A 21876-nucleotide genomic window follows, 5' to 3' on the forward strand; every position below is an offset into this window, starting at 1 on the left:
CCAAGTTCTGCTTTAGCTTTGAACACACCTCTTGTTTAACAGTGCAGTGCACAAATGGACAAGAAAATACTGGTTTTAATCTATACAGTTTCTCTAAGAATTATGGAGTAAAATAAGTTAACATTTCTAATGGGAAAAAGCTGACGGGCAGCATACATCTTTATTTTACACTTTAAAGTCTCTGCAGTCATCTACTTTGGTTAGTTAACATTGGTAACTTAAGCACTGACCAGAGAACTGAGCAGCAGTCCAATAACATTAACAGATATATTATTTCTTTGCGAAATACTGGGAGAGCCCAGCTTCAAAATATTATTAAAATGATCTAACATTTACACTATGAAGAGTTAGCGCTAATAAAATAAAATTTTTTAAAAAATAATCTTGCAGTGCTCTTTGAGGCATGCTGAGACATTATCACCAAACACCCATACCTTGGAAATAAGACTATCACATATTCACACATCTCAGCTCTCTCTCTCTCTCTCTCTCTCTCTCTCTCTCTCTCTCTCTCTCTCTCTCTCTCTCTCTCTCTCTCTCTCTCTCTCTCACACACACACACACACACATTAATTCCTTATATAGACCAAAAAATAAAAACAAAAATACCCACTCATACCCTCATCCCACATATTAAAAAAAATCAATGGTTTTTGAAAATAAGTCTGTCTATGTATCTATCCGATGGGAGGTTCTTCATACAGATGACAATGCATCAGTTGCTTATGTCCACTAGGAAGCCAAGCAGCTGGGCAGGTCTTCAGCTAAAATGAACCAGCCTCAATTTCAGCCTCATCTCACCTGCTCTTCAGTCTCAGTATTAGAGGCCATTATTGCAGTCTAAGAATTCTTTGCTTTTTCCAGAAAGTAATGTTTTTACATATACATCACTTGTAGCCCTTTTCTTTTCACACAGGTTAATTCAAAAGAAGAAGAAAAAAAACCCCAACTCCTTCTTTGTATAGTTGTGGGAGGAGTTGGCAGCTGCTAAAGGATTCTATTTCCTCCTTTCAGACCTTTGCTTTTGTCAGCCTTCCTTTCTCTTGATCAGGTTTGGCGTTGGTTACACGAGCATTGTGGGTGCCTCCAGAAAGGGTTCTTGGGTGACTTGCAAAGGTCCCTAGAAGGTGCTTGTTAGTATTTGTCCTCTTCAGTTCCATTTTTCTCAGAATCCAGTGCTCACCAAATTCCCAATGGGCTTGGCCTGCGCTAGAAGCTGGTAGGACTGCACCACACGCAGGCTCTCTCTGATTTCCAGGTTAAGCTCCATCAATTTGTAGTTGGCTTTTGACATGTCAAGGTCTGAGCCTATCACTGCGAAGCTTCCTGTCTGGCCTAATGTCTGATGGTGGAAATAGATGTGCAACAATGTCTGCACGGGGTCATCTTCACAACCGCCAAAGATGTCATTGGGCCAGAGGGACCTACAAATACACAATATCCAAGTCCTGAGACTTAAGTGGGCTGGAGCTGTGAACCTACATTTGGAGTTATCCCTGTGAATACCAACTTCCATTGTGGGGGCTGAGGATTCAGCTACTCAGCAAATACCTAATTACTGGATGTCATGCTCATGAGGGCTACAGGAAATCATGGTCATATTTTCCTGTCACAGGGACAAGACTCTACAACAGCAAGCTGGACAACAAAGCCAGGGCGTGAGAGAGAGAGAGAGGAGAGGGAGAGGGAGAGGGAGAGGGAGATGGAGAGGGAGAGGAGAGGGGGAGGGAGGGAGGGGGAGAGAGGAGAGAGGAGAGAGAAGAGGGGAGAGAGGAGAGAGGAGAGAGAAGAGGGGAGAGAGGAGAGGGGAGAGAGGAGAGAGGAGAGAGGAGAGAGGAGAGAGGAGAGAGTAAGTAAAGAACTCTTGTGCCAGAAGAGGCAGAAAGAGAAAATTGAGGTTAAGGTGATTGCCTTATATGTTGCCAATCACTCTTCCATTCAGGCACTGCCAGGAGTGATTTCCTGAGCTTAGAGTCCAAGTAAACTCTGAGGATCTTCAGGTATGGCCTCCAAAACATAATCAAGCAAAACACTAAATCCCCAAACACCATAAGGGGTATGGCTAAAAGGTCCAAAGATTAAAAAGTGAGAGAAAACCTAAACCAGTCAGTGGAAATTACCTAAAAAGGGCAGCTTCTACCTTCTTCAAATCCCCTCCTTACCTGAAAGTTTTGAGTTGTGTTGCAGCTGATATAAACTCCTTGTTTTTTAAAGTTTCAATGAGGGAAAGAATAGCAGTCTCTATGGTATACTGCACAGCTTTGGAAACGTCAATTTCTTCATTTTCTGAAGCAGATTCAGCTTCTTTGAGGATACTTTCTAGTTGGGCAAGTTCCTCTGACATGTTGATAACCTAAAACAAACACCATAAAAGATCAGCTTGTAATCCTGTAACAGAAGAAACTTAAAAGTTTTGACACAATCTCTGGGCCCATGTTACTTTTTCTCTGACTCAAATAAAATGCCAAAAAAAAAAAACCCAAAAAACTAGGAGACACAATGGTGGTAGTAGTTTCCATTATCTTTTGAGATTATCAAATGTTAAACCTAGTAGTTAAGGGTGGTTAAAATAATAAGTTCTGAATATAGGAATAATTTCAGCTGCTACATTGTCATTAAAACCTTGATAAAACCACAAATTATAATAAATAGAAGAGGCTGGAGCTATATCACAATGGGTAGGACTTTTGCCTTGGATGTGGATAACCTGGGTTTGGGCCCCCAAATCACATGTGTTCCTCCTGAGCACTGCTACAAGTGAACCCAAGTGATAACACAGCAGGCAGGTGGTTTGTGTTGCATTCAGCCGACCCAGGTTTTGATCTTTGGCATTCCCTATGGCCCATTGTAGCCAGCCAGGTGTAATCTCTGAGTGCCACCGGGTATTACCCAAAAACAAAACCAAACCAAACCGCAAATATTATAAGTAATAAAATTATATTGGTTTTAACATTGACATATACTTTTTTCCCCTGCTTTTTATCTGGAGGTACTGAGGAAGGGGGAAGGAAAGAATAAGAGAGAGTAATGAGTACCATGCTCAAGAGAGAACACAAATCTCCAAAGATAAAGAGCCCTGGTCCACAGCCCAGCATGAAGGTATGAAAGTCCAGAACTCAGATGTCGAGATGCAGGTGGCATGTGGTCATGCACCATGTACTCAGGAAACAGAGCCTTTTATAAACAGGATTCTGTCATCCTCTTCAGTTTGATATCTATTTATTTTTTTGTTCTTGGGCCACACCCAGGATCACTCATGGCTTATACCTGGTTCTGCACTCTGATGTTCCAGGTGATGCTTGAGACACCTATTGGGTGCTGATGATCAAGCCAGGATTAGTAGTGTGCAAGGTAAATGTCTTAATTTCTGTACTCCTTTAATTTTCTTTTTTTTTTAGTCATATTTGACAATGCTCAGGGGTTACTCCTGGCTCTGGACTCAGAAATTACTCCTGATTTGGACTGAGGGACCATATGGAAAGCTGAGGATCGAACCTGGGTTGTCTGTGCAAGGCAAGTGCCTACCTGCTGTATTATTGCCCTAGCCCCTTCTCCTCTGATTTTTTTTTTTTTTTTTTTTTTGGTTTTTGGGTCACACCCGGCAGTGCTCAGGGGTTATTCCTGGCTCCAGGCTCAGAAATTGCTCCTGGCAGGCACGGGGGACCATATGGGCGCCGGGATTCGAACCGATGACCTCCTGCATGAAAGGCAAACGCCTTACCTCCATGCTATCTCTCCGGCCCCGCTCCTCTGATATTTTTAAAAGATATTTTATTGATCAAGCATTAGTTTACAGTTCTATAATAGTCCAGGCTGCTTAAAATAAGTTACATTCTTCATGCTTTTCTTGGTTTTTGGGTCACACCCGGCAGCACTCAGGGGTTACTCCTGGCTCTATGCTCAGAAATTGCTCCTGGCAGACTTGGGGGACCATATGGGATGCCAGGATTTGAATCACCGTCCTTTTTCATGCAAGGCAAACACTCTACCTCCATGCTATCTCTCTGGCCCCATTCTTCATGCTTTACTAGTAAAAATATATCTACTAAATAAAATATAGTTAAAAATAGTAGGATCATAAAAAAAATTCTTTTGGCTCATATTAGGCAATCAGGGATTACTCCTGGTGGGTTTGGGGGACCAACCACATGGGGTGCTGGCGATAGAACCTGTGTTAGCCCCATACAAGGCAAACACCTTACCCGCTATTTATTGCTCTGGCCCAAATGAACAAATTGAACAAAAATGAACAAAATGAACAAATTTTTGGGTAAAGGGAAGTCTTTATCAAAAAGTTAAACAGGACATTTTACATAAACCTGTATTTTTAATGACTTAAAATAGTTAAGCCATTTTTTTCCGGAAGTTTTTGTCTTTTTTGTTGTGGCTCAGGTAAACCCCATGGTCCCCCACACTAAACATCATCCCTCTTCCACCGAGTTATAGCCTTATTCAAAAGTCCCACCTGTAAATCTATTCACTAAGCAATTTTCAACATTCAAAATACTTTTGACCTGTTTATTCTCAGATGCCATAAACACAACATAGACAAGATGTTGGGGAGGTCATAAATGAAAAGGGTTGAGCCACATCCCAGGGTGCTCAGGTGATTATTTATGTGCTGCTGGGAACCAAACACTGGTTGGCTGCATGCAAGGCAAGGAAGTGCCATACCTGCAGTTACAATTGCTCCAGCCCCCCATAGTAGTCTTTTGTCTATGCTGATGTGCTCTACTTCTAATTATAAGTAATCTGCGACTACTGTGATCTTTAAGGGTGTAAACATTTTAGGACTGTAGGCCAGTTGTTGGCTCAGGACCTGAAATAGCATTTCATTGCAAAAATCTGTAATTCTGAACAGGGAAAGAAAAGATGATTCAAGGTAAGTTTGCCTATAAATATTTCAGTTTTCTAGAACCAGTTGTCGTTGCTTAGGTACAATGTAATACTCACCTCTGCTTCATTTTTTATTGTGCTAACTTGGTTGATAAGCTTACAGTAGGCTTGAAATAGAAGTAGCAATTGAAAGTGCAATTTGTATAATCTCCGGCAAAGCTCTAGTTCCTAGAATAAATAACATTATGTTAAACTTTGGTATTGTTTTCAATAATACCTGATTAGACAGTGTTATTTCCAATAAAAGTTTGTGATTCTGTTAAAATTGCCCGTCCATTTCTTTTCTACAGTAAGCAGTTAATGTGGTATGAGGTGGATGGAAGAGATGGAAGCTGCTTTGCAGATTGGGATTAAAAGAAAGGTATAAGATCACTGGCAACATAATTTGTTTTATGTGCACGTACAAATTCGATAGAGAACTTTTCAGTGGGAAATATGGAAGGTACTTTAAAAAAGGACTCAGCATAACTTTACACTCATGGTGAAAACAATATGCAAGTGTGTATCTTGCAATTTTATCAACAAGTGCTTACAAAATAAAGTGAAATTGGGATCATTTCTTTCCTAAAAATAAGTCTTTAAAATCTATTTTTATTAAAAAAAAAACCCCAAAAGGTACCTTATGGTCTCATTAAAATGAGACAATGGAATTAACACACATTATGAGTTTTAAAGTTAAAGAGATATGTTAGTTATGGAGGGATAAAAAAGATACTACTGGTTTTACATATTAATGACACAAGCTCATTTTTATGAGACCAACAGTTCATAGACTGAGGGCTATGAGAAACAAGCACACGCTACTTTTAAAGTAGTTCATGACAAAACAGTGCTAGGGTCACAAATGTAAATAAAAACCAGTTTGTCTGACATGGATAAGTAGTCTATAAATTAAGACAGGTCACTTACTGCTAGAATTTCCATTTGCTAAGCAAGAAGGTGATCAGGTCACACACACACAATAAAAAAGGAAGAAAAAAAAAGACCAAGAATTAGTGTAAGAAATAATTTTAACTAGGGTCACAGATGTCTCAGGCAAAATGAAGAACATGTACTTACACCTCAGTAAAAAATTTATATTGCTATTTCCGGAATTAAACTTTGGACACATTTTCTATAACAATTCAGGGTGTTGCTTTAGAAAAACTTTTAGTTTATGGGCTATCTAAAATTATTGCATTTGATAATCGGCAGTAATGTAGATCTATCCTAATTAATGTAGAAAAATAACTTTGAAACTGGCATAATGTAAATACTGCTTCTAGAAGATCTTTTTGAAGCTTGCTTTTCTAGTTTTCTTTGAAGGACTATAAAACATTTATTCTTATCAATTTAAAAGGGATTTGCTAAGCAAACGTGAACTTTAGCTTCCTACTGCTTACCATAAATTATATGAATAGTTATTTAGTGAACATTAGCAGTGTCAAACATATTAGCGTATGTAAAGTTTTCAGGTTTTATTTTAAATAGTTTTCTATGGAAATAACTATCTGAGTCATAAGTACTTTTTCTTCTATTAGCATTTAAAAAAAGCCTAGAACTGTCTGTCAGGAGACACATAAATCTATAGCCTCAGCATTGGGATATAATAAGAAACCACTGGTAAAGTTTGTGATGATCAAAATTGGAGGTAGTAACAGTAGCAAATTGCCAGCAATAATTGACTATATTACTTACATATTGAGTGTGGCTGTCTTTTCACTTATGCTTTTGTTTTGGGGCAACACCTGATGGTGCTAAGAGCTTATTTCTGGCTCTGCTGCACTCAGAGATGGGCTCCCCATCTCTACTGATGGGGCCCTGGAAACCATACAGGTGTCAGTGGTCAAACACAGAGAGACCATATGAAAGGCAAGCACCTTAGTTGCTGTACCATTGCTCCAGTTCCTGGATGTATTTTAGGGTTGTGGTACTAGGGATCAGATCCAAGCTTCATACTACAAAGCATGTGAGGCATGTGTTTCACAACTGATCACTGCACATGTGAAGTGGTTGCCTTTGACATTTACTGGAATTAGCTTGTACATTCTCCATTTATTTTTTAAATCATAATATTTTTTAAAATACAGAGCTTATTATGCAAAAAGACTATGTTGGTACATAGCTCATTTATTTTTAAATGGGTTCCCTGCTTACCAAAAGCTAAATATGAAAGAAGAGAAAAGCTATAAATGAAGTCTTAATGTGAAGCTTTCATCTCATTTACACCTTGAGCAATATTAAATAACTTAGATGCCTAGAGATAGAACTCATTTTATACATGGTAGAAGGAACATGAGAAATTAATCACCTAAGTTGTATGAAAGAAAAGGAGTTTTATAATACTTGCTTAAGTCAGGCTATTAAATCATGATGAAGAATTCGAACCAAACGACCTAATTCTTATCTAAAGAAATAACTTATATTGCTTTATTTTTTTCTTTACACAAATCATTTGACAATTTCTTTGTAACACAGTGAAAGATTTGAATCTTTTTTTGAATTACTTTTTTAGATAAATTGGCTTCTCTGAGCCCTAAGTTTTCTCATCTGCAAAATGTAGATAATTACACATCAACTAAACAGAATTGCAAGAGATAATACATGTGAAATGCTTAGCACAGTGCCTGACAACTCGTTAATAGTTATTACTTTCTCAATGTTTTAGAAAATAAAATCTATGGATCTTAAGAAAAAAATTAAAGATATTACTGTAATTAGGCCCAGAGACAAGAGTTAAGGACTGGAAGGGCTGGAAGGACCTGCTCACAATTTGAAGCTCATCACAAAGATCATGAACTCTGTCAGGGGTCTCAAACTCAATTTACCTGGGGGCCGCAGGAGGCAAAGTCGGGGTGATCATTGAGTGCAAAGTCAGTAGTAAGCCTTGAACATTGGGGGGTGTGACCCAAACAACTAAAACAAAACAAAACAAAAAAAGATTCCTCTAGGGCAGGGCCACAAAATGTTGTATGGAGGGCCGTTTGTGGCCCGTGGGCCACGAGTTTGAGACCCCACACTAACAACTAACATGACAATGTTAAAGAATGAGAGAAGTAGAATGCCTGTAGTGAACACAGGCGGGGGGTGGGGTGGGGGGGAAGGTGGAGGGGCATTGGTGGTGGAAATGTTGCACTGGTGATAGGGGGTGTTCTGTTTATAACTGAAACCCAACTACAAACATGCTTGTAATCATGATGCTTAAAGATTTATATTAAAAAAAAAGAAAATAAAAAACTTTAGTTTCTTACTATACTTTTGTTTTGTTTTGTTTTGGGGTCACACCCAGCAGCGTTCAGGGGTTACTCCTGGCTCTATGCTCAGAAATTGCTCCTGGCAGGTTCAGGGGACCATATGGGATGCTGGGATTCGAACCACCATCCTTCTGCATGCAAGGCAAACACCCTACCTCTATGCTATCTCTCCAGCCCCTATACTAAGTTTATAGAGACTTATCATCTCTAACTATGTTACTGGTACTGACGAAGATAAAAATTTTGATGTCAGATGCAGATTTTTTTTTTGTTTTTGTTTTTGGGCCACACCCAGCAGTGCTCAGGGGTTACTCCTGGCTGTCTGCTCAGAAATAGCTCCTGGCAGGCACAGGGGACCATATGGGACACCGGGATTTGAACCAACCACCTTTGGTCCTGGATCGGCTGCTTGCAAGGCAAACTCCGCTGTGCTATCTCTCTGGGCCAAAGATGCAGGTTTTTAATGAATGAGTTTTCTCCATAAAAACTGTTATTCCTTTAAAATAATTTGTAGGTCTTCACTGTCACATGTTTATTACATATGTGCATGTTATCTATAAAAATATTTTCACAAAACTTTCTATTAGCCAGAATTACAATTCACCTGATCAAAAGTTCACTTTAGAAAGGCTTTCAGGGGTCCTCAAACTTTTTAAACAGGGGCCAGTTCACTGTCCCTCAGACCATTGGAGTGTCTGACTATAGTAAAAACAAAACTTATGAACGAATTCTTATGCACACTGCGTATATCTTATTTTGCAATGAAGAAACAAAACAGATACAAATACAATATGAAGCCCGCAGGCCATAGTTTGAGGACCACTGGCTTAGATGAATATTATTGGCAGGTTCATTTACCTGACCAGTCAATTTATCTGCAGAATACAAATACAGAAGAAAAAAAAATTTAACAAGGCTGAAGAAACTAAAAACTGACTTGGACTGTTCAGATATCCATCATGCTTATCTACTGAATGTTATTAAGCTTCAGTCACAAGCTGGTTGTTGAATTTTATTAAAGTGAATTTTTCATTACTAGGCTGCTATTTCATTAAATCTAACATTTACAAAGATTGTTCTGATAACAAAAAATGAAAGTGTTAAAATATTCTTTCTAGAAATATTCAACACGCACATTTAAATACATACATTGCTTTATCGAATACAGCAAAATTAAGACACAAAACTTACTTGTGCATCTGTGTTTATCCGATACATGTCTTCTTTGGCACCAAATGTCCTCTTACAATTATCTAACCACTAAAGAAATAATAATTAATATACTAATCATATGATACACAATGAAATTACTAATACTTATCAGACTACTGTATAAAACAACAAACTTAGAAAAGTTAAATTTCTGGGCTTGGAAGATTCTCATCTTCCTCTGAGGCCTTGTTTGTGGACAGCAAACCAAAGCAGATGTTGCTGTCAATTAAACTGCACCTGCCAATACCATAAAACACCAATACCATTATAACTATGTTACTTAAATTATAATAGTAAAAAGACAAGTTAGACGCATATCCTGTGACAGCTTAGTAACAGAACAAAGAGGCTCTTTTCTATGCTGTGGACCTGGAATGCTCCATTTCAACAGGAATATTCTTCAGTTTGCAGATTTTATTGTTAATCTTCACAACCTATACTTGACCTTTGTCTAATGGGACATGGGGAAATGAAAGATGTGCTTCCCCTCTGGTCAATTTAATAAAGGCAACTTAACCAGGCCTGCTTGCTTATCACAAGTGTCACTCTCAGAAGGCTGGTGTCAGTTTTAATTAGTGAAACACAAACCAAAATCTATCTTAAATCTTGTTTGAATTTCCCTTTTCTTTTTAGGACAGTGGTAAACGACTAATATACTATCTTTCTCTAAAGAAAAGTTGCATCAGATACCAACATGATTTCTCTTTATCCATTTGGAAGCTATCCCTACAGTTGTATTTGTTTTTGTTTTTATTTTTGTTTTTTGTTTTTTAGGTCACACCCAGCGGTGCTCAGGGGTTACTCCTGGCTGTCTGCTCAGAAATAGCTCCTGGCAGGCATGGGGGACCATATGGGACACCGGGATTTGAACCAACCACCTTAGGTTCTGGATCGGCTGCTTGCAAGGCAAGCACCGCTGTGCTATCTCTCTGGGCCCTACAGTTGTATGTTTAATGAAGATAGTTTTTCATTGGTTAAATAAAAATAAAATAATAGCATTGTGGATGAGTAGGAAAAAAAATGAAGTCACAGAATTTCAAGGTGAAGTGAAAGCTAAGAAGAGCCTTTATGTTAAATCTCCCAGATTTGGACTTTATTAACGCTAATATATAAAATGAAATCATTAGTAATTTTTTTTCAGGGGAACTTTTTTCTTTTGGACTGAGCAAAAAGCTAGCAGCTACACTGCCTACTCTGAAAATACATTGGCTCAAGACATTGCAAATTTTCAACTGTAGTTTAATGTCAGATATGCAGAGAATTAAAATGAGACTTCTTGGTTATTTCAAAATAATCTCTTTGACCTTATGTTCCTTTTATCCCTATCCCTCCCTTCCCTTTGATTGCACAGGCCCTCTGGTTATTTGCTTGACAGTATGGATGAAGAAAACCATAATAAAATTTGTAGCTGTGTTTCAGATGTCTGGCAGCCACTGTCCAAGCAGACAGTCTAGCAGCAAAATTTGGCCAACACATTGTGATTTGTCCATTTGACTTTACTCATATATGATTTCAACTTATTAATGCTTGGTTTTTCTTTGTTGGAGCCACACCCAGCTGTGCTCAAGAATCACTCCTGGCTCTGCACTCATGGACACACACACACATACTCTGGGGTGGGGTGAGGGAACATCAGCAAATAGTCATATCTGATTTTACACTTCTCTCTTTCTCTCTTTCCCCCCTCTCTCATTGGGGTGGGGTGGGGTGGGGTGAGGGAGCACCAGCAGTCATATCTGATTTTATCCTGAGAAAACACAAATCTCCATGCTCCTGGCTGCATGTGGCCACAAGTCCACTCTTTCCAAGTCAGTATGTGCTGGATGTGGCTGTATGCACACATAGTGCCTTCCAGCAAATGCCTCCTCTGTCCCTGTCTAAATGCTGCTTTTACTCCATCCAGGTTCAAATGAGGTGAAGATGTAACTGAGGGAGGTTCTGTGATTGGCCAATATGGAGCAGATTGTAAGAGGCCAATCATCCAAAGACCATTCTAGAATGGGATACCACTGGCCAGGACCTAGGGGGTCAGATAAAGGCACCGTTTGGTCCCCTCAAGATTAACAGAAGGTAGATTCCGAATCATAGTCTGAGGCTGAGAAGCAGCAGTGTAAAGGTTAGGCAAGCAAGAGGCAGCAGAGTGCAGGATGATGAGCACAGGAAACTGTCTGGAACACTGGTGTCACTTCCTGTGGTATCTCAGGTGCAGTGAACAGGAGAGGCTAAGAACCCACATAAGAGACCAGTAGGAAGCTGGTGCAGTGGATACCAAGTCATTCCATTTCTGGTACAGAGGGCCAGGTCGTGACAAATACTAAAGGCTGGCACTTGTGGCACTTGGAAGAAATGAAGACTTGGGGAATAACTAATGAAAGTATAGTCAACAATGCAGGGGAAAACCAGGTAAACGTTCTTTGCCACTATACTGGAGTAGTACTTATGTGTGAATTATATATGGATGCAGGATTGTTACTGAATCCTCATATTCCTTTAGTCTATTTATTATTTGGGGGAAAGGATCTAAGCAGTGCTCAGAAGAAACAAGGGTCACTTGCAGAGAGTCCTGGCCTGTCTGTGCAGGCCTAATGTGTGGTAGTTAGGCCTGCCATGCACTGTTAGTTGGGCCCGTGGTGCTTGGGAAGCACATGGTGCCAGAGATTGAACTCAGAGCTTCTGCATGCAAAAGTATGTGCTCCAGTGGTTTGAGCTATCTCCTTGGACCATGTTCATTAATTCTTACATCAAGATGTACGTGGATTTTGTTTTTGTTAGTGGATAGGGGCTATTCCTATACACAGGACTCACTCCTTGTGGTACTTGGAGGACCTATGGCTCTTGGAATTTGATCCAGGGTCAGGATGATGTAAGGTAAAAGCCTTAGCCCCGACCTGTGCTATTACTATCTGGACCCTTCTGAAAGTTTTTTGGGGAGGGAGTTGATTTTGAGATTTGGACCACACCTGGCATTGTTCAGGAGAGAAAGTCTCAAAATACAAGTATTTTTCATTAACATGTTCCTTCCCTGAAATAATCTCCCAATAAAATAACCATCTGTGAAACCTAAAGTCATCTATTTCCCTTTAGCCCAGGTGATCTCTTTGGAAACAGTATTCAGCCAGCTTCATGCAGTTTTCTTCAACCTGGTACAACATGAGAAGATTTTTTTCATTATTCAAATATTTATTTTTCAGCTATACTGAAGTCACAGTTCACTTTTGCCATCAATTATTCTGTTTTCTGTTCCTATCTGAAATATTTGGGGAATAAGAGCCAAGTCTTGCACTTCAGTGCTGAGAGGACTCTGGATGTGTAGATACTAAAGGAAGACCATTCTTTACTGTAGAAAAAAAATAAAGGTTGCTTTATGTAATGTATATAAAAGGAGAAGCGTTGAAAACACTGGGTTGACTTCTGTGCTTATGCCAGATGGGGGCTGAAGATACATTTTTCATAGGTAATATCTGTCATCTATTATGTGCTTGTTTTTCTCTGTTTGTGCCAACACACACCACAGACATCCCAGGACAAAGATCCATGTACTCCATACAGTGCAGAGGTTCTGAACCACATATCACTAGTCATTCTCCAAGTATACTTTTATTCCCCAACAAGAAGCTGACAGCAGCTATACCACAACATGTAGGCTTTTCTATTAACGTTGTAGCTTTCTATCAGCCCTTCAGCTGCAAAATGACAAAGCTCAGAATTCATCAGAGGGGTTGGTGGTCTCCCTTTTCAAGCCAGGCACCACTGCCACAGAAAGTAGTTAAGTGTCAAAAGAAAACATAGGACGATGATACTGACCTGTTCAGCAGCTTCTCTTTTGGCATTGTATGTGTCCAGGTGTTCTTGCAACTCCAAAACACTGAACTTGAGTGTTTCCAGTAAGCCACAGGACATCAGCTGTCAAGTTAGAAACAACAGAGCAGGTCACCACTCTGTATCACCACTAGAAGCCTTGTGACTGGAAGGCCATAGACTTGCTGTGAGCTGGGTTCTGGCCCTACCTGGTACCAGTCTTCCTGTGCCATGTGAAGGACTGACATTTTTTTGGCCACATCCAGTGGTGCTTAGGGGTTACTCCTGGCTCTGTGCTCAGAAATTACTCCTGGCAGACTCAGGGAACCATATGGGATGCTGGGGATCAAATCTGGGTCTGCTGTGGGCATGCCATACCCACTGTGCTATTGCTCTGGCCCCTGAAGGGCTGGCTGAGTTTCCGGCCACAATGGAGCATGGCAGAATTTCAGGAATGTCATGGTGACCTTTCCAGGGAGCCATCCTGTGGACACTTACTGTTTCGGCATCTACAAAGACAGTGGGGCACTCTGAACATGCCATCATCACCTCCAGGGAACTTGTAAACTTGGTCCCGATGCGCTGCAGGCTTTCCCCCAGAAAGTGGACGGCTGTATTAGTGATGTTTCCAAACCGTCTTTGAATTTTCTATGGGAAAAAAAAAAGGCCAAAAACATCTAGCATCTCTCAAGTGGATATCTAACACAACAATGCTGCATAATTTAGTAAAAATTACTGATCTGCAAACCCATATTCTTAGGAACTTTTTTTTTTTTTTTTTGGTTTTTGGGCCACACCCGGTGACGCTCAGGGGTTACTTCTGGCTATGTGCTCAGAAGTCGCTCCTGGCTTGGGGGACCATATGGGACACCAGGGGATCGAACCTCGGTCTGTCCTAGGCTAGCGCAGGCAAGGCAGACACCTTACCTCTAGTGCCACCGCCCGGCCTCTTAGGAACTTTTAAGCAGATTTGTTTCTAAAATGACCAAAGGTTTGGAAAACAGTTCTACTGAAAAGGAATTACATGATACATGTGCCTCATCACTCCACTCCTGACATTTTTCAGTAAGGCAGGCAGACAGACATAAGAAAGATCTGTTACCAATCTTTGGAAATAATACTTTTTTCACCAAGCTAAAGAATTAGCTCAGCTAAAATTAAATTCTACCTGAAAGAAAACTTTTCATAAATCTAGTTTTCTATTTGGCTCTAGGCAGCTTTCTGATAATAATACATGGCAAGCAGGCACAAAGGGGAAGATCCTCTCAAATGTTAAGAATATTCACTCACAGGGGCCAGAGAGTTGGTATAAATGTTTGCATATGGTCAATTTTAGTTCAATCCCCAGTAACACATAAGGTCGCCTGAGCACTGTCAGGGTTTATTCCTAAGCACAGAGCCATGAATAGCCTCTAGCACTGTTAGCTGTGTCCTCCAAACCAAAATAAAACCCCAAACTTCACCCCACCCAAAGAATCCACTGTCCTGAATATTCACTCATAAAATAAGACAGTACAGTGGATAGGACATTTGGCTTGCATGCGGCTGACCCTGGTTTGATCCCCAGCATCCTATATGGTCCCCAAGTTGATTCCTGAGTGCAGAGCCAGGAGTTAACCCTGAGCATCCTATGTATGTTTCCAAACAAACAAACAAACAATAAGACAGAGACCCTGGGATGTGGCAATGGGGCAGAGTATGTGACTGACTTGCATGCGTGAGGCCTTAAGTTTGAGTCCGGTTCTTCCCCAGACTTCACAGGGTGATTTTCCATGCTGGTGGATATAAGCATAACTCCGGGACACTACTCTCAGGAATGTGTGAGCACCTGGACTGAGTGTGGGGATGCCAGTGTGCAGCAACATCTAGTGCACAACAATGGCTGTGGGAGTGAAGCAACATAACCACCAGTCAAGTGACCCAGATAATTTTTTTGGCGGTGGGGAGAAGGGATCACACCAGGTTGTGCTCAGGAGTTACTCCTCACTCTGTGCTCTGGAATCACATCTGGTAATGCTTGGGGGGACCATATGGGATGCAGGGGATCAAACCTGGGTTGGCCACATGCAAGGCAAATGCCCTACCCACTGTGCTACTTACTGTTCTGGCTTCGTGATCTAGAATCTTAAAAACTCACAGCATGAATCCTGGAATCTGGAAGCCTCACTCACCTGGAATAACCTGGTGAACACCTGGAACGTGAACATGGCGCAGGAGCCATCAGTGTCTGAGAGCATCTGATTGACGTGGCAGCGCCAGGCTTCCTCTTCATCCTCATAGGCCACTGGCTGAAAGGCCGCTATGATGGCAGAAAGAAAGGGCGAAGGCAACGGGGAGGTCTGCATCTGTGGAAAACCATCTGGCTCATCTTCGTCTTGGCTGTCAATGTGAATAGCATAGTCATCAGCATTCAGCTGTCTTCAGAGAGAGAGAAAAGAGGCTCAGAACCATTCAAACTCACATCAGTTATGCGGTGGAGATTATTTTCACTCCTATACATTGGCGATATGTTTGGCCTGGCTGTATGGATCTGAGAGTTCAGTGCTTGAGTTCCATAGCACTGGAGGCCAGTAGGGCCATGACTATGGCTGTTCAGGGGGTGCCAGGGTAATAGCTGGCAGTGCTTGGGGACCATGAAGTGTAGAGGAACAAACTTGGGACCTTGAGCTTGCAAGACATTCATGCAACTTCCTGGTCACACATTTACATGTTCTTTCCTCTATAGAATCTTTGGAATTAGAAATTTGATCTAAGTCTGGAGAGAGTACAGCCAGATAAGGCATTTGCTGTACATGTAGCTGGTCTGGGTTCCATCCCCAGCACAGTCTATAAGGGCACAATCTGAACACTGTCAGGAGTGATCCCTGAGCACTGCTGGGTTTGGTCCACAAATAAAATAATCTTTTTTGTTTTGTTTTTGGGTCACACCTGGTGGTGCTCAGGGATTTGAACCAATGTCTGTTCAAATCAGCTGCATGCAAGGCAAATGTCGCTGTGCTATCTCTCCAGTCCCAAATAAAATAATCTAATTTCATATAACTCACTGGAACAGAGAACAACACCCAAGATTTAAAATATGTCATGGTAATGGAATAATTCCAGTAACTTATGAATAATATTGATCAGAATTTTATTTCAACAGGTATAAAGACAAGGATAGGGCTTCTATGAACAGTGTGAAATTCTGAGACTTGAGAAGGCAGCATCACTGTGCAGAGATTGAATTCAGGTCAGCTGTGTGCAAGGCAAGCACACTATCCACAGTACTATAGCTCTGAGTGAATCATCAATTTTTTTTATTTTTTTAATTTTTTTTGGTTTTTGGGTCACACACAGCAGCGCTCAGAGGTTGCTCCTGGCTCTATGCTCAGAAATCGCTCCTGGCATGCTCGGGGGACCATATGGGATGTTGGGATTCAAACCATCGTCCTTCTGCATGTAAGGCAAGTGCCTTACCCCTATGCAAGACAAATGCCCTGCTGCTTGTGCCACTGCTCTGGCCCCAACTTCTTACATTATTATTTAAAAAACTTTTTTTCTTACATTATTTTTTAAGGAAAAGGAACTATAATTATTTCATTTTGTTTTCTTTTGCTTTCTTCTCATTTTTATTACTAATTGTTCATAATACAATCATTTGAGGCATTAAATGTTCAAATACCAAATCCTATCACCAGTTTGACCTTTCCTTCACCAGTGTCACCAATTTCCGACCCACCACCATAGACTGACTCCTTGTAGTCATAAACAAGTTTGCTTCATATTACTTGTTACAACACAAAGGCAAATGAAATTATCAAAACTTTGATAAACAACTTTCTCTGTATGACTGAACCAAACTACAATCATGTTTGTAATCAGTGTTTAAAAAAAGAAATAAAAGACAAGGTCCAAAAAAGACCCTTTGATAAACACAGGTTAATCTGAAATCTCTCCATGGTGTTACTAAAGTTAGTGTCTAAAGACAACTGCTGTGGTTGGTGCTAATTGAGCCTTCTGTGCTACTGGTTAGGCTACTGAGATGGGCAGATTACTAAGTAACTTTCCCATCAGATTTCTTATGATAGGACACTACAAGATAGCAAGGTTTTACATGGTCATGTGGCCTAGGATTTATAGATCTGAAACAAATTAAGTGGCTTGGAAGTTTGATAATGTTAAGTCATAGAGCTGGGCCCTCTCTGTTGGAGGATGTCTTGGGGGTGGCACTGGACTGCTACAGTGCATGCAGAAAGAAAATCTGCTTCTATCTCCTTTCTGAGATGCCACAGCTTGGACTGGACTACCTGGGAGATATTGGTGGCCATTATTTTCCTATCATTTCATTTTCTTGAATAAAGAAAAAGTCCTATCTGTAAATTCTTTATCCTTTGTGATAATTCACTTTAAATATATAGGGCACATTCAGAAGGAACAGTTTAGCTCCTGACAAATAAAACTTTAAAATCTGATTAGTTATACTTAAATTGTAAAATATTTTTAAAAACCTTTTTCAGATTTTTTTCTGGCATTAAATAAGCTCACTGGATGTTTCTGGTATTTATCCCTGAGTATAGCCCAATGTTAATTCTAACAAGTGGCCATTTGACATTTTTGCCAACCGAGATACTTAATAGGCTTCCAACATGAAACACCAGTTCCAGTGCTCTGAATAGGGTCTATTTGATTTTTAAAAAGTGAATGACCTTATGAGTTTTGCCAATGGTCTATCAATCTTGTTTATTTTTTCAAAGAACCAACTTCTGTTTTCGTTGATCTTTTGGATTTTTTGGGTTTCCACTTCATTGATTTCTGCTCTAAGCTTTGTTATTTCTTTTGTCTCCCTATTTTTGGTTTCTTTTGTTGATCATTTTCTAATTTTATGAACTGCGTCATTAGGCTATTGAGGTATGCCCCTTCTCCCTTACGGATGTGTGCTTGCAAAGCTATAAATTAAAAGTGAATGTCAATACCAGAAAAGAAATCCAATGTAGTTAGGTAAACTTTTTGTTGGGGGTGGGGGCAAACTCGGTGGTGCCCAAGGGTTTACACCTTTAAAAATGATTGACCTAAGGGGTCAGAGCAATAGTACCATGGACAGTTTGCTTGCCTTGCATGTGGCCTCCTGGACTTGATCCTTGGCACTACATATGGTTCCCTGACCCCTCCAAGAGTAGCTTTGACTGCAGAGACAGAAGGAAGCCCCAAGCCCCAATGGATATACCCAAAGCAACATAAAAACCCAAACCCAAAAACATATTGAACCTAGATTATAATAATGAGTACAGGGAAAGAAAGAAATCCAAGGGTGGTAGTAAGGAGAGAAAGATGGGAAGTAACAGGGCAGAGGTCAGCAGCTTCAGGAACACTGGTGATGTAGAGGTGAGGCATATCTACATAGCTAAAACATAGAACCAACAATATTGAAAACAGGAGACAAAAACTGCAATAACCAAACTGAAAAATGTGCCTGGGGGTGGAAGAAACCTGGGGACACTGGTGGTGGGAAGTTAACATTAGTGGAGGATAGGTGCTAGGATTGGTGCTAGAATACTGTCTGCCTAAAACTCAACTAAGAGTAACTTTGTAAATCATGGTGCCTTAATATAAATAATAAATAAAACAAAATTAAAATAAAGACAATATGATTATAGGCTAAAACCTATGCAGAAATAAAAATAAGTTGAATCAAGGAATAGGACAAGAAACAATCTATGATGGTGGTGGTGATGGTGGGGGAGGGCACTACACTCTCACCTGGACAGTCCAGAGAAATCTGCTTCCTCTTCTTCACACCTTTCATCAAGTTCTTTCAAAGCTAACGTGACATCTTCTTCACAGATAGACTCAGGGTAGCTTCCAGGAGCAAGAGGCTCTGGCATTTCAGTTTCCTCTAAATCAAGTATTCCCTGGCACACAAGAGAATCCTGCTGCTCTTGAGTAAGATATGACCCTTCATCTTCAAAGGCTGCAAGAACCTGCTCATCCTTTAATACTGAACCTGGGTCCTGGAAAATAATCAACATTTGATGGACTTTTAGAAACATTAAAAAAAAGAATTTTATCAACAGAAAAAAATGACATTAATTTACATCTCCTTTATAAAACTTTTCATACAATTTAACTTTATAAAGTGTTGGGACTCTAATGAGATACAGAATTGTTTGGTTTTTGGGCCACAACTGGTGGTGGTAGTATTATAATTCTGGGGCTCTGCTGAAAGGTCACTTTTTGTTTTGTTTTGTTTTTTTGTTTTTTGGGTCACACCCAGCAGCGCTCAGGGGTTACTCCGGGCTCTATGCTCAGAAATCACACCTGGCAGGCTCAGGGGACCATATGGGATGCCGGGATTCGAACCACTGACCTTCTGCATGCAAGGTACACGGCTTACCTTCAGGCTATCTCTCCAGCCCTGAAAGGTCACTCTTAACAGTGTTTAGAGGATTATGTAATATCAGGGATTGAACCTAAGCCTCCAGGATGCAAAGCATATGTCATACTTTTCATGCACTAAGTTAATTGAGTGCATTGTTCTGGCCCTGTTTTGTTTTCAAAGTCTTACATTTAAGAGCTTTTGAGATTAAAAATCATCACCTATTTCCACAGAGATCTCAAGAGACTTTTCCCCTCTTTTAAGAGGATTTGGATGAATGGTCTTTGGACATGAAAATAATAATTTGATATCATACTAGCATTCCATGTTCATAACAGCCTATTAACAACAGTTCAAGATGGAATAAGCCTCATTATATCAGGAAGGGGCCCTCACCAAGAAATGGTTCACAACTTGGGTCTTGGATTTCTGGCTCATAAACCAGTTTATGGGACTTTGCTATGGATACCCAAGTTTTTCAGGGCACAGCAATGAGAAGACATCAAAAGCACAGAGAATATGAGAAAAACACCAAGAGTGTGACTATTAAGCAAACGTGTGGTGTTAGTAAAGCACGGAAAGCAGCAAACTCTTTCAAGATGAGCACTTAGAGCACTGACTTGTCTCTGCAGACTAGTATCAGCACAATGATTCCTTAATCATTCCAACAGTACATTTACAACACCCTCACTTTAATATTTCTATCTGAAACTTTCTCTTTGAATTACTTATCCTCATTTGATATTTGGAAAGATACTTTATGACTATGTGAAAGACTTGTCTTTCTGTTTGTTTTTCTGATGTCATTTTTCCTTTTATAATGACTGGGTATACCAAGGGTTAAAATAATGCACCCATCAAAAAAAATTGGGGGGGGGAGGCAAATCCAGTGGTGCTTGGGGGTTAGTTCTGATTTTTATAGGGATCACTTTTTGCAGGCTCTAGGGATCATATGAGATTGGAGATTGAACCCTGTGATCTTTCGGCTCAACACACCGAATTTTTTGGTGAATGCTCTCAGTTTTCATTACTCTAAAAATGTGTTTGCTTATTAATTTTTCTTCAAAATAACTAAATATGGATGAATGATATATAAAACTGTTATATAATATGTGCTTAAACTTCATTTTGTTTTGTTTTGTTTTTGGCCACACCCAGTGATGCTCAGTGGTTACTCCTGGTTATGCGCTCAGAAATCGCTCCTGACTTGGGGGATCATATAGGATGCCGGAGGATCAAACCATGCTTGGTCCATCCTAGGATAGCATACGCAAGGCAGATGCCTTACTGCTTGTGCCACCACTCCGGCCCTAGGCTTAAACTTTGTAATGCCAAATTTTATGGAGAGAATGCTTTGAGGTAATGAAAGGGTATTCAAGACCCACTCACTGAAGGACATAGTCCCATTTAGAAAATACATGAATTTCCATTTCTTTCTTTTTTGGGGGGGGGGTTCACACCCGGCAGCGCTCAGGGGTTACTCCTGGCTCTAGGCTCAGAAATTGGCCCTGGCAGGCACAGGGGACCATATGGGATGCCAGGATTCGAACCACAGTCCTTCTGCATGAAAGGCAAACAAACGCCTTACCTCCATGCTATCTCTCCGGCCTCAAATTTCCATTTCTTTTTTTTTGGGCCACACCCCGCGGTGCTCAGGGTTTACTCCTGGCTGTCTGCTCAGAAATAGCTCCTGGCAGGCACAGGGGACCATATGGGACACCGGGATTCGAACCAACCACTTTAGGTCCTGGATCGGCTGCTTGCAAGGCAAACACCGCTGTGCTATCTCTCCGGGCCCTCGAATTTCCATTTCTAATAAATAAGAATTATGCCTAGGATATAGCTTTTCACAAAGTTTAGGGTATTTTAATAACTAATAATGAAAAAGGAGTTTTGCTGAAATTTTTCTTCCAGAATTATGGTGTAGTGTTCCATTATTTCTAATGAGAGGGTCCATTGTACAACATGCTACGGTTCAAAGAATGTATAGCAGGTGAGATTATTAACTGTGGACCCGGAAGGGCCAGCATCCCAAGCAGTGTTTAGGGTCCTCATGGCCCCTTCCAGCAATTCTTGGCCAACTGGGCTGGAGGTTCCATGGGAGGGAGATATTGCTGGGGTACTGTCATTATAGGGGGCCTCCAGGGCTACCCCAGTGGTGTTTGCAAGCCTGCAGGACAGTAACCAGCAATGTTCAGGGGCTCGAGTGCCACAGGAATGGTATTAGAGTCGGCTACCTGCAAGGTAAAGGCTTCACCTCTTGGCTATAATTTTTATTCATCTTTCTAGCATCTTATGAAATTCCTGGATTCTAGTAAAGTCTCCAAGAGTATCTGTTGAATTGGATAATCCAAGTTTAGTTTGAGCATTTAAAAAAAAAAACTG

At 40.5% G+C, this 21876-nt stretch overlaps 1 protein-coding gene across 2 annotated transcripts in view; it reads right to left on the reverse strand.

The window, feature by feature from the left end:
• Positions 1-825: 825 nt before the first annotated feature.
• FRYL (FRY like transcription coactivator) overlaps positions 826-21876 on the reverse strand; it is a 263554-nt gene continuing 242503 nt past the window's right edge. The window contains exons 54-62 of one of the 2 annotated variants that reach the window (XM_049790204.1): positions 18876-19126; positions 15311-15557; positions 13638-13787; positions 13146-13244; positions 9321-9389; positions 5806-5823; positions 4954-5064; positions 2163-2353; positions 826-1424 (exon numbers count right to left, since the gene is read on the reverse strand). In XM_049790204.1, coding sequence (XP_049646161.1) covers positions 1166-1424; positions 2163-2353; positions 4954-5064; positions 5806-5823; positions 9321-9389; positions 13146-13244; positions 13638-13787; positions 15311-15557; positions 18876-19126 — 1395 coding nt within the window. In that variant the 3' untranslated portion in view covers positions 826-1165. The remainder of the gene's footprint in view (positions 1425-2162; positions 2354-4953; positions 5065-5805; positions 5824-9320; positions 9390-13145; positions 13245-13637; positions 13788-15310; positions 15558-18875; positions 19127-21876) is intronic. The other variant, XM_049790203.1, reaches the window with a different exon arrangement.

The sequence above is a fragment of the Suncus etruscus genome, chromosome 16 (assembly GCF_024139225.1).
Source record: "Suncus etruscus isolate mSunEtr1 chromosome 16, mSunEtr1.pri.cur, whole genome shotgun sequence".
NCBI classification, from domain to species: domain Eukaryota; kingdom Metazoa; phylum Chordata; class Mammalia; order Eulipotyphla; family Soricidae; genus Suncus; species Suncus etruscus.